The 14,937-nt window shown below is 50.6% G+C and overlaps 1 protein-coding gene across 3 annotated transcripts in view; it reads left to right on the plus strand.

The window, feature by feature from the left end:
• LOC117058201 (inactive phospholipase C-like protein 2) overlaps positions 1-14,537 on the plus strand; it is a 35,799-nt gene extending 21,262 nt beyond the window's left edge. Inside the window, exons 2-6 of one of the 3 annotated variants that reach the window (XM_033169209.1) lie at positions 523-3,006; positions 6,474-6,683; positions 8,701-8,776; positions 9,235-9,344; positions 12,302-14,537. In XM_033169209.1, coding sequence (XP_033025100.1) covers positions 523-3,006; positions 6,474-6,683; positions 8,701-8,776; positions 9,235-9,344; positions 12,302-12,487 — 3,066 coding nt within the window. In that variant the 3' untranslated portion in view covers positions 12,488-14,537. Of the gene's footprint in view, positions 1-522; positions 3,015-6,473; positions 6,684-8,700; positions 8,777-9,234; positions 9,345-12,301 lie in introns of those variants that run through there. The other 2 variants (XR_004427843.1, XM_033169210.1) reach the window with 2 other exon arrangements.
• The last annotated feature ends 400 nt before the right edge of the window (positions 14,538-14,937 follow it).

Here is a 14,937-nt window from a genome sequence, read left to right on the forward strand (position 1 = left end):
CCAGCTTGACTGCAGGAGGTGAACAAGGCGCCATCCAGCCATCTTAGGGACTCTGCTTCGGATTTGTGTAGGGTTTACTCCTGAGCCTTTTCTTCTCCCCAAAGGCAGTGGAGCTTTAGGATCAGGGTTTTCCTTCTCCTAGATGGGCTGCCTTCCCAGGTTCACAAGCCCCATCTGCCCCTAAATGCAGTGAATACAAATAAAACAAAACAACAAGTGGCCTTGCCGTGGGCAAACAGGATTCAGGCCTGGGCTGCCACAGCCATTTTAGCTGAGGCTCAGCAACAGCAACAGCTGGAAGGCACCTGGTTAGGAAAGGTTGTTCTGGGCTGTGGACTTTATGGTCTTCTTCACATACTTCCCTATCTGGTAAGCCAGCCCTGCTATGTTTCCGAGTGAGTGGGGCGCCCTCCATTCTGCGGAGTGGGGGCCCTGTATGTATGCCCTAACTCAAAAGCCCTGGCCTGAATCCCGCTGCACCCCTGACCGCTTTTGTCTTATTCCTCCTTCCCCTTCTCCTAGGACGGGTCCCGCCAGCGCCCCCTGCAACACAAGAAGAAGACGGTCTCCTTCAGCACCATGCCCAGCAACCGCAAGCTCAGCAGCACCGCCGCCTGCATCTCCTTCATGCTGGAGGGCTGCGAGATGAAGAAAGTGCGCTCCAACTCCCGCATGTACAGCCGGTTCTTTGTGCTGGACCCGGACTTGCGCTTCATGCACTGGGAGCCTTCCAAGAAAGACTCTGAGAAGGCCAAGATTGAAATCAAGTCGGTCAAGGAGGTGCGCGTCGGGAAGAAGACGCCGGTGCTGCGCTCCAACGGCCTCTCGGACCAGTTCCCGGATGAATGCGCCTTCTCGATCATCTACGGGGACAACTACGAGTCCCTGGACCTGGTGGCCGGCTCTGCCGACGTGGTGAATGCCTGGGTGATGGGGCTGCGGTACTTGGCCTCCTACGGGAAGCACACCCTAGAGGGGGCTCCCGAGACCAGCCACCCGAACCCCCGCACTTCCTGGATTGCCTCCGTCTTCGACATCGCAGACCTGGAGAAGGAAGGCCGGATCCCGGTTTCCCGTGCCGTCCAGCTCATCCGGGCCCTCAACCCCGGCATGAAGACGTCCACCATAGAGCTGAAGTTCAAGGAGCTCCAGAAAGCAGCCAGTGAGCGGCTCGGGGAGGAGGTGGGCTGTGAAGTCTTCGTAGAGGCCTACTGCGAGCTGTGCACCAGGCCGGAGGTCTTCTTCCTCTTGGTCCAGTTCTCCAGCAACAAGGAGTACATGGGCCTGAAGGACCTCATGAGCTTCTTGGAGGCCGAGCAGGGCATGGAGGGTGTGACAGAGGAGATGTGCCTGGAGATCGTCCGGAAGTACGAGCCCTCCAAGGAAGGGCGGGAAAGGGGCTACTTGGCCATTGACGGCTTCACTCGCTACCTCCTCTCTGCTGACTGCGACATCTTTGACCCCCAGCACCGCAAGGTGTGCCAGGACATGACCCAGCCATTGTCCCACTACTTCATTAGCTCCGCACACGGAGCATGCCTGGCTGAGGACAGCTGTTTTTGGGGCGGCTCCACTTCGGACATTGGAGGCTATGTGGCGGCACTCAAGGCCGGCTGCCGCAGCCTGGAGCTCGTGGTCTGCGATGGCTCTTCTGGGGAGCCAGTAGTCGGTGCTGGCACCCGCTTGGCCTTCTCTAGAGTGGTGGGTGCAGTTGCCGAACATGCCTTTGAGGCCTCGGACTTCCCACTCATCCTGTGCCTCTCGGTGCGCTGCTGCATCGTCCAGCAGCACCTGGTGGCCGAGCACCTGAGGAAGACATTTGGGGACAAGCTGTACCTGGTGCCTCCGAACCCCAGCGAGTCATACCTCCCCTCCCCGGAAAAGCTCAAGAACTGCATCCTCGTCAAGAGCCGGAAGCTGCTCCCCAGCTGCCAGGCCAGCGAGGGGGACGTGTCAGATGATGAGGAGACCCTGGAGCTCAGCCTGCCTCTCAGCGAGGAGGACCGAGAGCGGCCGCGTTGCCGGCGGGCCTTGTGCCGCGAGCTCTCGGACCTGGTGAGCCTGTGCCAGGCCGTGTCCTTCCAGGGCTTCGAGGCCTCTCGGCGGAACCAGTGCTATTGGGAGACCTGCTCCTTCAGCGAGGTGGAGGCTGGGCGGTATGCCAATGAAGAACCGGAGGATTTTGTGGAGTACAACAAGCGCTTCCTCTCCCGGGTCTACCCTAGCCCCATGCGCATCGACGCCAGCAACATGAACCCTCAGGACTTCTGGAAGTGCGGCTGCCAGATGGTGGCCATGAACTACCAGACGCCAGGCCTCATGATGGACTTGAACGCTGGCTGGTTCCGCCAGAACGGGGGCTGCGGCTATGTCCTCCGGCCGGCCATCATGCGCGAGGAAGTGTCCTACTTCAGCGCAAACACCCGGGATACCTTGCCGGGCATCTCAGCCCAGCTCTTGCACCTCAAGGTGATCAGTGGCCAGAATCTGCCCAAACCCAAGGGCTCTGGGGCCAAGGGCGACGTGGTGGAGCCGTACGTTTGTGCCGAGATGCACGGCATCCCCGCCGACTGTGCCGAGAAACGCACCAAGACAGTGCTGCAGAGTGGAGACAACCCTGTCTTTGAGGAGACCCTGGAGTTCCAGGTGAACCTTCCAGAGCTGGCGATTCTGAGGTTCATGGTGCTGGACGACGACTACATCGGGGACGAGTTCATCGCACAGTACACAATCCCTTTTGAGTGCCTCCAGGTGGGGTACCGCCATGTGCCCCTCCAGTCCCTGTCCGGCGAGCCCCTCGCTAACACCACCTTGTTTGTCCACGTTGCCATCACCAACCGTCGAGGCGGAGGCAGAGCGCACCGGAGGGGGCTCTCGGGACGCAAGGGCCGGCGCATGCGGGAGTACACCTCCACCAAGGCCACGGGCATTAAGGCTATTGACGAGGTGTTCCGCACTGCCACTCAGCCACTGCGGGAGGCCACAGACCTGCGGGAGAACATGCAGGTACCCAGGTAGTGGGAAATGGGGGATGGGGCCTTCTGAGCTTGGCTTGCAGGTCTTGGGGATGGGGAGGAGGAGGGTGTCCTCTGGGTCTTTGAATTGTCTGAATCCCTATCTACTTTTAAAATATGGAGTACAGTCGTACCTTGGCTCCTGAATGCTTCCTGCAGCCAATCAGAAGCTGCGCTTTGAAAGTCGAACGTTTTGGAAGTCGAACGGACTTCCGGAACAGATTCTGTTCAACTTCCGAGATTCTTAGAAACAGGGGTTTGGAGCCTGTTTAATGCTCATGGCTTTGTAGGAATGGGTTTAGGCACAAGAATATTATTTAGTTATTATCCTTGCTCTTGTGAGTGAGATGAGCAGAGTACCATCATTTGCAACCTTAAATTTGGAAGCTAAGACAAAGTTGATTTAACCTTCTAGAAACAATAATCCAGGATGCTTTAAGGCAGACTAGATTTTCCCTGATACTAACTCTCTTCTCCACCTTAAAAATAACAATGGCACACACATTGTTTTGTGAAGAAGTACAAGTAGTATTTACTTACATAATCTATTCTAGGTCTTGAAGCAGCAGCTACCGTAGCAAAATGAAGGCAGGTTTATAACTACTTATCTAAGTTACAAAAATACAAAATCTAAGTTCAAAATGGTGTCTGAGCTGCAGAGCTCAGACACACATGTGGAGTTGGCTTGGAAGCATGATGAAGAAAAAGAGAGATGCCCTGGCAGGAGGGAATTGTCATGTTACAGCTTCCTGCCCTGGCAGGAAAAAGAAGTGATCTCACAGAGTTCTCTCTAGCAAATTTTACAGGAAAGCTCTGTGAGCCTCAGCTTCTTCATGCACTTATGACTTGTTGGTTTGATTACAATAATGTCCCACAGGCCGCCACTTCCACACCAGCAGGAGATCACCATTTTGTAGGGGGTGCTAGGAATTATTGGAAGAGTCCTGTAAACCCTAGTGTCAGGGCTGGTTCAAATGCAGGTCTGCACTCAAGACACAGAGACAATCAGAAAAGTTAATCAGTAGTATCCTCTGCCTGAAAGCCTGGAGAGCTGCTTCCAGTCAGTGTAGGCAATGCTAAGCTAGAGAGACCAGTGGTCTAATTCAGCATAAGGCAACTTCCTGTGTCCCTATGATATAACGTATCTCGCTTCCACCTGCCTTCGCTTTGTAGCCGTCACAGCCATGAACAGCTGGAGAGCCCTCTGGGCTCTCTAATCCCCCAATTGCCTTCCCTGCCAAGGGCAGAGCTGCCACCCTCACCCTCCCATTTGCAACAGAAAAAGCTGGCTTGATTCAACAAAGCAGCACCTCCCCATCCCGGCTGTGTTTTCCTCTGTGCTGCTACAGCCAAGCACAAACAAGCAGCAATAGTTTTCTCCTTCCCGGAGCATTGGAGAAGGTAAGGGAGAATGGGATGTGAGCGCTTGGAGATGCAGAGTGGCCATGTGTCTTGCTTTACAGAGGGCAGTCCTCTATTTCAGGGCTGGCCATTTATTTATTTATTTAGCTAGCTAGAGGGCCGCACCCAGCTTTAGCCAATCCTCTGGGGGCCACACACACACACACACTATGCATACAGACACTCACAGCTCACACAGGTTGTGCAGATCAGCTGGTGGAAGTGAGGTTTATTCCCCCCCCCCCCGCTCTTCCAAGTGTTGCTCTGGGGAGAAGGTTATTTGCAATTTCATCAGGGTTCTGAACTCCCCTCACCTCGTGCTCTGTCTGCCTTTTTTCCCATATTGTTTCCTCTTCCAAAATCAATGGATTAGAATTTGCTTGGATTAGAATTTACTTGGAGACCTGGATCAGGCCTGCAAATTGAGGTTTTCCTCTCTTGCTTCGTCTGAAGGGCTGGCAGAGGACACTCCTCTCTGGTCCTGCTGGATGATAAAGGAACCCTAAGAAGGGAGAACCAGTAGAGGTGGGGGCGCTTGGCATTGCCCATCAACAGTTGGCAGCACCTGGGCAGCAGACCGAGGGGACACACAGCACATCACCTGGGCACAGTCTCCTCCAATACAGTGAGATGTATCATATTTTTGTTTTGCGTCTACACAATATAAATTAGCATGTGCAAATTTGATGCAAACCTGCAATCCTCTTTTTTGAGGGTGGGGATGTGTTGGAGAGGCTGTCCAGCTATCTCTGACTCAGCATTCCTCCTGAAGAGGAGAACGTGGATGCAGTCCTCTGCGGTTAAAATAATGAGCTGTAAGCCTCTTCCCGTCCCTCACCTAACCACCATTCACACTCAATCTCCACCCAGAGTTCCCTCGTTCAAGACTGGTATGAGGGGCAATTAAGACAACTTAGCCGGAGTGCTTTGAGCAGTTCGGAAATCTCCGCAAAGTAAAATGCTAAGTATCCTTCTGATTGCTGCTACCCACGTGTCCACAGCCTCGCCCATATATTCTTAGAATCATAGAACTGAAAAGTTGGAAGGGACCCCAAGGACCATCTAGTCCAGCCCCTGGCAATACAGGAATCCTGCTCACAGCCATCCCTGGGTGGGCTTGAACCAGCAGCCTTCTGGTCAACAGCCAGGCGCACTGCCCCACTGTGCCGCCTGAGATCTTATGCCCATTTTAAAGGCTGTGAGAAATGCGACCGAGGGAAAGCAACAAACCCAAAGCCATAGGATGAAACTCAGTGCGGCTAGGTACATCTTTAACTCCCAGCTACAGGATTGCCCCCTGTGCCTGCTGGCTTAGAACGGGATTGGCAGGAAATTCCCACATTCCCATAATGAATAGTTCCCCATGCCGTGCTTACGGTGAGCCTCTGCCCTTCTCCAAAGCTAGGAGCTGGGGAGGAAAGTGAGGGGCAGGCCCCACAGTTGCTCAGAGTGCCTCCGAAGCTTTTTGCTACCACATCCATGTCAGGTCGGAGGGGGGTGAATGGCGATCCTCCAAGCATAACGCAGGAATGTTTCCAGCCTGTCTCCCCATCAGCTATGAGGGGCAGCTCTCCAGCCTTCCCGGTGATTTCCATGTTTCCCATGCCGTTCAGACTCCGGGCACATATTCAGAGATCTTGCAGAGTAGATAACGCGGACGGACTGAGACAGAGGTGTGTGCTACAAACTACTTTTATTGCTAAGTATAAGGCAAAGAAAACATGTCTTCTTTGGCTGAGAGAAGTCCGAAGAAGAATGACAACAACCGGAAACAGAGTACAGCAACATCCGTTCCCCGTGATTCCAACAATCTGTGTGGAATGTATAAACACAGTCTTGTGACTGCACAGTGAGAGGAATAGAAACTGACAATTCACCCCCAGAAAAGAGCCAAGGACCACCAAAGGTTTTGCTCCCTCTGGGTTGTTTTTTGGGGGGGCGGGCGGGGCGGACCTGTAGTCCAAGGCGAGCAGCCAGAAACGTATGGGGCGGGGGGGGGGGCATGGCATCCTGGCATGTTGGCATTCCCCATCCCTCACCCTCTTTTCCTTCCCCTAGAATGCTCTGGTCTCCTTCAAGGAATTGTGTGGCCTGACACCGGCAGCCAACATCAAGCAGTGCATCTTGAAGCTGGCCACATGGCTGCAGCCCAGCGAGAAGGAGAGCCCCCCAGCCGTCACTCTCAACCTGAGCGAGGAATACCCTTCTATGGAGGCCCAGGGGCCGGTCCCGGAGCTCCTGCGGAAAGTGCTTGCTGCCTACGACACCGTGAGTGTAAACTGGTGGGTGGGTGGGTTGGGGGGGGACCCTGGGCCTTTGCCAGGGGTATCAGCTGCTGTTTCCTTTCCATAACAGGGTTGGTCCCTCTTTTCTGATCTCCCGGTTTTGTTTCGAGGCCCAGCAAAAATATCAATTTGGCACACATTTGTGGTGCAAATCTTAACCAAGGGCTCCTGCCCCCGCCACCCCCATTCTCTCAGTGCAGCACACATTCACCTTGAGACTCAGATGGAGGATAGATTCAGTAATACACAGCTCATTAGGCAGCAGCCAAGACTAGGCCCAGTTATGGGGCCTGCACCATAGAGATACAGGGGTAGAGCGGCCATCCCTGCACCTGCACCCGGGTCGTGCCTGTTAACAGGCCTCTTTTCCACGTATAAAGCTTACGTGGAATTTTAGGTTCTCCTGTGCTGTTTCCCCTCCAAATGCATGATCAAAATGGAAGAGAGTCACTTCTCTAATGGGTATGAGGATCTCTTCCCCACCCTGCCCCATGTAGGTTTTGCATTCACATTACAATCCTGCCTGGAGCAAGAGCCGCTTTAGCATTGTGTGAAAACTCCCTTCCTATTCTGTCCTCAAGGGGAATTTAGTACAGTCGTACATTGGATCTCAAACGCCTTGGCTCCCGAAAAAATTGCCCTCTGAACGATCAAAACCCAGAAGTGAGTGTTCCGGTTTTGGAACGTTATTTTGCAAGCCGAACATCCGACAGGGTTTCCGTGGCTTCCAATTGGCTGCAGGAGCTTCCTACAGCCAATCAGAAGCCACACTTTTGTTTCCAAATGTTTTGGATGTCGAATGGACTTTGGGAACAGATTCTGTTTGACTTCCAAGGTATGACTGTACCAGACCTGGTGCCAGCACATAGCATCATCAGCCAGCTGCTGGGGCCCTGGCAGCAGGGCCAGCCCTACTGTTAGGCATGCCGAGCCTCTTGCCTTGAGTGGCAGATTGTCTGTGCTACTCAAGCCAATGCCATATGCAGCTGCACCATTCAGGTGCTCTGTGGCCAAGCTGGTACTGTGCTTCACTGCTTGAGCCCCTGCCTCCAGCAGCTTCCTGGATAGCTGATTACTGGTAGATTCATAGAGTCATAGAGTCCAACACCCTGCAATGCAGGGATGTTTTGCCTGATGTGGGACTCAAATCCATGACTCTAAGATGGAGAGTCTCATGCTGTACCAACTGAGCTATCTGCCAGGCTCTTTTGTTTGAAGTGCAGCAACCCATAGATCTTTTCTTGGGCAATGCTCATGATAGGCATAGGACCCCCTGATGTGGATTGGGCCTACAGCAGAGGACAAAGGGCTAAAAACACTCCCCACACTAGACTCCAGGTCTGGATCAGCGCTTAAAGGCAGAGGCATGTGACTAACATAACGTGCTCTTTGGCCCTAGTAGCTAGAACTGCAAAGACTTTGTCGCAGTGAGAAAGAGTAGTGCATAGAGAAGCCCTGGAATCTGTGCAATTGGCGACAACAACAACAACAACAACAACAACAACAACAATTTATTATTTATACCCCGCCCATCTGGCTGGGCTTCTCCAGCCACTCTGGGCGGCTCCTAACAGAATATTAAAAACACTGTTAAACATCAAACATTAAAAACTTCACAAAACAGGGCTGCCTTCAGATGTCTTCTAAAAGTCAGATAGTTGTTTGTTTATTTATTTGACATCTGATGGGAAGGCATTCCTTGGCTGTGGAATCTGTGGCCTTCCAGTTTTTGTTGGACTCTAAATCCCATCAGCCCCAGCCAGCCTGGGATGATGGGAGTTGTAAACCAACCATATTTGGTGACTTCAGGTTCCCCATTGCTGCAGTAAAGGATCTAAAAATTCAGCCGTTGATTAGGCCTAGGTTCTCCACAGGTGCTGAGACATAGCAAGGGGGCAGTGGGGCCAAGGGCCTCCTGTAAGGTGGGGTGCTTTGCTGGCTTGCTCAGCCCCCACCCCACTAATCACACCTTCTCTCTCTTTTACTTTCCCCGCCATCAGATGATCCAAACAGGCCGCACGCTAATTGAGTCAGCCGATGCTGTTCATGCCAAGATTATTCAGGTGCAACAAGCAGGTAGGCAGCAGAGGATCTGCTATGAAACTAACGAAGCTTAAAGCTTCAGGGGCCCTAATCTCAGAGGGGCCCCAAAAGCAAGCTTAGTCCACATGGCTTTTTTTAATGGGTCTAGTCTATGTGATTTGAGTCACATAAATCATTTGATTTATTGTGGTATATATTTCAATATTCGCAAAGTTTTGAGAGTCAGCCGCACTGTTTGCTGTGCACATAGATGGGCAATGAATTTGGAGTGCTCCAAAAGGGTTTTTCGAACCGCTTCGAAAAACCCGCAAAAGCTGATGACCAGGTGCCATAGTGGGGTGAATGCACAGCCGCTTTCATGCTACCTTTGACCCTTTGGGTGGGGGTGGGGTGTGCTCTTCCAGCCTTCAGGAGCGCAGTCCTACTTTGTCCAGAAGGCAGCAGGCCTGTGACAGGTTGTCTCTTTTGCCTCCCTCTCCACATATCTCCAGGGATGGGGTTTCACAAGGAGCTGCACCGTTTGGAGGCCAAGGAAGGCCTGAAAGGGCGGAAGCTGCAGAAAGCTCTGGAGAGTTTTGCCTGGAACATCACCGTCCTGAAGGTAATTAGGAGCAGCACTTGCTGCGAGGTAGGATTTTCTGGGACAAGATCTCAGGGCCAGGACTTCAGCCGTTTGAGCATGCACAAATCCCGTAAGCCAAAAAGCTCTCTGGGGGACCTTGGGGCAGCCATTACCTCTCAGCCTAACCTATTATTATTAATATTATTATTATTATTATTATTATTATTATTATTATTATTACCCTGCCCATCTCTGGGTTGTCCCAGCCACTCTGGGCAGCTTCCAACATAATATAAAAACACAAAACATCGAGCATAAAAAACTTCCCAATACAGGGCTGCCTTCAGGTGTCTTCAGAAAGTGACATCTGATAGGAGGGCGTTCCACAGGGGCAGGTGCAGTTACACAGAATGCCCTCTACTTGGTTCCCTGTAACTTCTCTCGCAGTGAGGGAACTGCCAAAAGGCCCTCGGAGCTGGAGCTCAGTGTCTGAGCTGAACACTGGGGGTGGAGATGCTCCTTCAGGTATACAGGCCCGAGGCTGTTAAGGGCATTAAAGTCAGCACCAAAACTTTGAATTGTGCTTGGAAACTTACTGGGAGCCAGTGGATTAGATGTAGTTTCTGAGTCACTTTCAAGTTAGCCCCACGTAGAGCACAGTGGTCCAAGTGGGTGATAAACCAGAGCATGGACCTACCTCCCTGGGTTGTTCTAAGGATAAAATGGGGAAAGGGAGAACCATGTACAGTATCCCACTCTAAGCTTTTTGAAGGAAAGGTGGGCCATAACAAATAAGTAAACAAAATACTATTGCCCTGCAGACATTTTCTTCCTGGGAGATTTTCGCTGGGCTCGCAGCATTCAGGAAACAGAATGATCTCTCCCTCCCCATGCATTTCAAGCTGCAGCTCTAGTATTTTTGGGGGGGAGGGTGTCAAAAGCATTTGTGCATTGAATGCTGGGTTTTGTTTGGGCCACAGTCTTTGTAAAGAATCTAAAGTGGCCGTGGTCCAGTGGTGAGCAGCCACTGCCCCCTGGTGGGCGCTGCATGTTCCATGTCCTTGCATCTTGATCGGCTGTTGCTGTTTTGAAAAACACGAGGGCTGCTTAGAGCTGTGCTTTGCTTCAGTTGCTTTGGTTAACAGGGGGTGCTGATGGCTTGTCTCCAGACTGCTTCCTTGCTGCTGATTTCCCCGAGTGCATGACATCGCTGCTTAAAATCCAGTGGTTCAGTGGTAGAGCAATCTGCTCTGCGCACCAACGTTATTATTTATTTATTTATAAAAGTTTTTCCAGAGCTTTAATACATCTTTGATTTCCGCCATCCTTTGTAATACATATGAACTTGCCCTCCATCCCTCCATGGTGTCCTTATTTCCCCTTATCTTGCTGCATATCATACCTAAAACCCTTCTTCAGCTTAGCTTAATATCTAGACAAAACAAAATCGAAAATTCTTTCTAGTAGCACCTTAGAGACCAACTGAGTTTGTTCCTGGTATGAGCTTTCGTGTGCATGCACACTTCTTCAGATACGTATCTGAAGAAGTGTGCATGCACACGAAAGCTCATACCAGGAACAAACTCAGTTGGTCTCTAAGGTGCTACTAGAAAGAATTTTCGATTTTGTTTTGACTATGGCAGACCAACACGGCTACCCACCTGTAACTGGAACTATGCAAGGCACCACATTGAGCCGCATGAAATGGAAGTCCATAAATCTCACAAAGAAACTGGCACAGATACAGACAGACATCTCCTTTCTAACCAAATGCAAAAACCTGGACATCATACCCAAGGGTCTTAGAATTAAGAACCCTCTACAATCAACTTATCATGGTATCTGAAGAAGTGTGCATGCACACGAAAGCTCATACCAGGAACAAACTCAGTTGGTCTCTAAGGTGCTACTAGAAAGAATTTTCGATTTTGTTTTGACTATGGCAGACCAACACGGCTACCCACCTGTAACTTAATATCTAGATCATTCTTCACTGCCGTTCACAGTTCAAATCCTACTTGCAAACTTAGCTATTGTATTTCTTCAAATATTCTGCGAAAGGGCTCCACTCCGCCCTTAACACTGACGTCTCCTGGTCTCTTAATTTTTGTTAGAGACTGACAGTCGTAGAATCATAGAATTGTAGAGTCGGAAGGGACCCTGAGGATCATCTAGCCCAACCCCCTGCAAGGCAGGAATATGCAGCTGTCCCATTTGGGGATCGAACCTGCAACCTTGGCATTATCAACAGTATACTCGTAACCAACCGAGCTATTATCCAGGTCCCACAATCGATCCCTGGCATCTCCAGGTGGAACAGGGAATATCCCCCTGTCTGATACCCTGGAGAGGCACGGCCAGTCAGTGTAGACAGTACTAACCGAGGTGGACCAATGTTCTGACTTGGTATAAGGAAACTTCCTATACCACTAGGTTGGTCTTAAGCTCTGATTTCTGCTAATGTTATGACTGTGCATGCATGTGTTGCAACTATAATGGGCAGCTTTTTGTTTAAGTTTATTTGCACTATTCTCATTAAGGCAGCGTAAGAAAAACAAAAGCAGTGAACTAAGTCTCTGTTGTGATGGCTGAAGTCTTTGTTGTGTCAGAATGGGAGGAAAGATTTGCCCCTTTACCAAAATGTGTCAACAAAGGAAAATACTGTTTTAAAGAAACAGGTTGAGATAAACTTCGATACAACTTCAGTTTGCATCACATATAGAACCAGTATGTTTCCTTCTCTTCATGCATATTATTTTATAACAACTCCTTCTGCATACAATGGGCACCTTTTGTGTTTATTTCAGTGACGTTGCCCACCGATAATACATTGTAGGAAAGTTAGCTTCCTCCCTCCCTCCCCAAAAGGAGAATTATTAAGCAGCTGGATTTGTCAGGTTACCTTCCACACCGTAGTTCGCTGTTGGACCTTCTTTTTCTTTCCTTGACTCTGTGACCACCTTTCATCACCTCTTCAACTCTTCCTTCGCCCACAGGGCCAGGCTGACCTACTGAAACACTCTAAGGCGGAGGCACTTGACACACTCTGGCAGATCCACAACGCCGCACAGTCCTGTGGCATCGGCCGGAATGGCGCCGCCTCCCCCGACCTCTTCCGCGGCCGAGCTCTCCTCGATCCCATCCCGGAAACCGAAGGAGGCAGTGACACCGGATCTTGCTGACTCGGAGTGGCCCCGACACCTAGGGAGGGCAGTGGACTTATGGACACACACAGAGACTCGGGATGAAGCGTGGCGGATTTCTATTTTTATTTTTATTTTTAAAAAATCGACACGAAGCACAGTTTTGTCTCCAGCGCGGGGAAGGAGCTTGAGGTTCTCACCAGTCAACTTCCAAGTCGCTATGTGTGTAACAACCGGGCCTCTCTTTTCGTAAACAGGGTGACCGACCCCAGACAGCAGATTTCAGATGGCAGTGACAAACAGATTTGACAGTAACCTGTGGGAAAACCTCTCCTTCACCAGCCTCTTTGGTCATGTCCACATTGAAGACGTGCGGCTTCCCCCAAAGAATTCTGGGAACTCTAGTTTGTTAAGGGTGCTGGCAATTGCAGCTCTGGTAGGGGCAAACTACAGTCCCCAAGACTTTGAGGGAAGCCACATGCTCTAAATGTATGGTGTTGATGTGATCACTGAAACAAACAGGAGCCTCCATGTTCCTTAGGGTGCTCCCATTCAGTTTACTGAGGCTCCAGTGTCAGCAGAGGTCTCTTCATTCATTGGACCAATAACCAAGCCTGGCCCAGAAGCTTTTCTATAGGGGCTCAGATAGGTGTCAGCTGACCTGCTGTGGCCTATCAGTGTAAAGAGCCAGAAATTCCCACATGAGTCTCTCCCCCACCCTGTCAGTAAAAACACAACCACCATAAATCAATCTGCTGTCCTTTTCCTGACACCTGAAATCAGCTCAGTTTGCTGCTCAATGGTAGGGCCGGCCCTGCTGGAATTTCTTCCTTTTGGACGGAGGCTGGTGGCTTCTCAGAGGCTGAATCTCCTGCCTGACATTTCTTGAGGTCTTGCGTCAAGGTCTGCTAGAAGCACAAGGCACTAAGAGCTGTGCATAGGATCACCTCTGATCCTATGTAGCGCCCCCTGTTGGTGAGTGGGAGGAGGCTGCCATTGGCATGTTATTTGGGCTGGGACTAAAATAAAAACAGCTTCTCTTTCTCTCCACCCTTGGAACTAAATTCACTAGCAAGAGGAAGGCCAAACTCAGATTTTGGGTACAGAACCCCCTGGGAATTGAGTGGCTCACAGGTGCAGAGCAAGGCTTGTAGCTGTGGGGTGCTGGAAGAGACTCCCTCAGGAGGTGTGGTGGGCTCCCTGCTGGTAGTATTTAAGCAGAGGGCCAACTGTCAGGGATGCTGTGCCACTGAGATTCCAGGATTGCTGGGGTGGTCTGAATGACCTCCAGGTTGCCTCCTTCCAACTTGGAATATTATACAGTTCTGTTGTCTGCTGGACACAGATCTTCCTCAGGGCAAGGTGGCAGTGGGGAGAGGGCTAGAAGACATCTCGGTATGTCTTGTTCTCCCCCACCATGTTTTGAGGCTCCTAGTTAGAGCTGAAATGACAGGGAGGAATACATCTCGAATTTTCCTCTCTAGAATCTGGTTTTAAAACTTCAAATGGTTGCATCAAGTTAAGTCACACTCAGAGTGGATCCACAGAAATGAACAGAATTAATTGAAGTGTGCCAGTTGATTTCTGTGGGTCTATTTTGAGAATGATATAGCTGGATGCAACCAAAATTTTATCCTCTCCTGACTCGATTCCCCCCACCCCACCCCATTGTTCCCAAGTTATAGAATATTGGATTCAGGGTTGTGGGGTTTGTTTGTTTGTTGGCCAAAAAGAAAGCAAGGCTGTAAGACTGTAAATCTAACAAGAAGATCATACCATCTTGAAAAATAACATGCAGACCTTAAAGCTTGAGTTTTCAAAGTGTCCCTTAAATTCACATTTGAAAATGTTGAAATTTGAAATATTTTGCCAGTCTCACAGATATTTGTGCAATGGTGTCTTCTGGTTCCTTACATTGATCTCTTTCTCACTTTTCCTTGTTTTTGGGGTGTTGCTGAGTGGGGGGGGGGGCATAGACTGACGATTCCCCAGCTGGGCCCTGTCCCCCTCATGCCAGACCTGGATGGCTTCCTCTAGGATTGTGAGGGATGGATTCTCTTGACAATAAAACCTGAGCTTCTCTTCTCTTCTTTCTGTCTCTTTTAATCATGCCCTCACACCACTTGGAGAAAAGCAGCGGGGGCAAGGAAAATGGTGAGAGGAAAGGGCTCAGCATTCCCTCCTCACCCACCACTTCCCTCTCGTCAAAATTTCTGCCCCATACATAAACACTTGCCTCCTGGTAACCCAGGTGTCTACCAAGCAGAACCTGTGTCCTCTAGTACATGGGTCAGGCATGCTGCCAATGTGCCTGGATATACCCCCCGTTTCCATACTATCTCATCAGGATCAGTGCCCTTTTTGGATCTCTTTTTGAGGGGCATCTCTCCTCACATCTCCCCATTGATGAATTTGCAACTTCGAATGTACGTGAATCTTGCTCAGTGTGGGTATGGCTTCTAGTACAATAAGACTTAGAGTGGGTGTGG

Source organism: Lacerta agilis, chromosome 14 (genome assembly GCF_009819535.1).
Source record: "Lacerta agilis isolate rLacAgi1 chromosome 14, rLacAgi1.pri, whole genome shotgun sequence".
NCBI lineage: Eukaryota > Metazoa > Chordata > Lepidosauria > Squamata > Lacertidae > Lacerta > Lacerta agilis.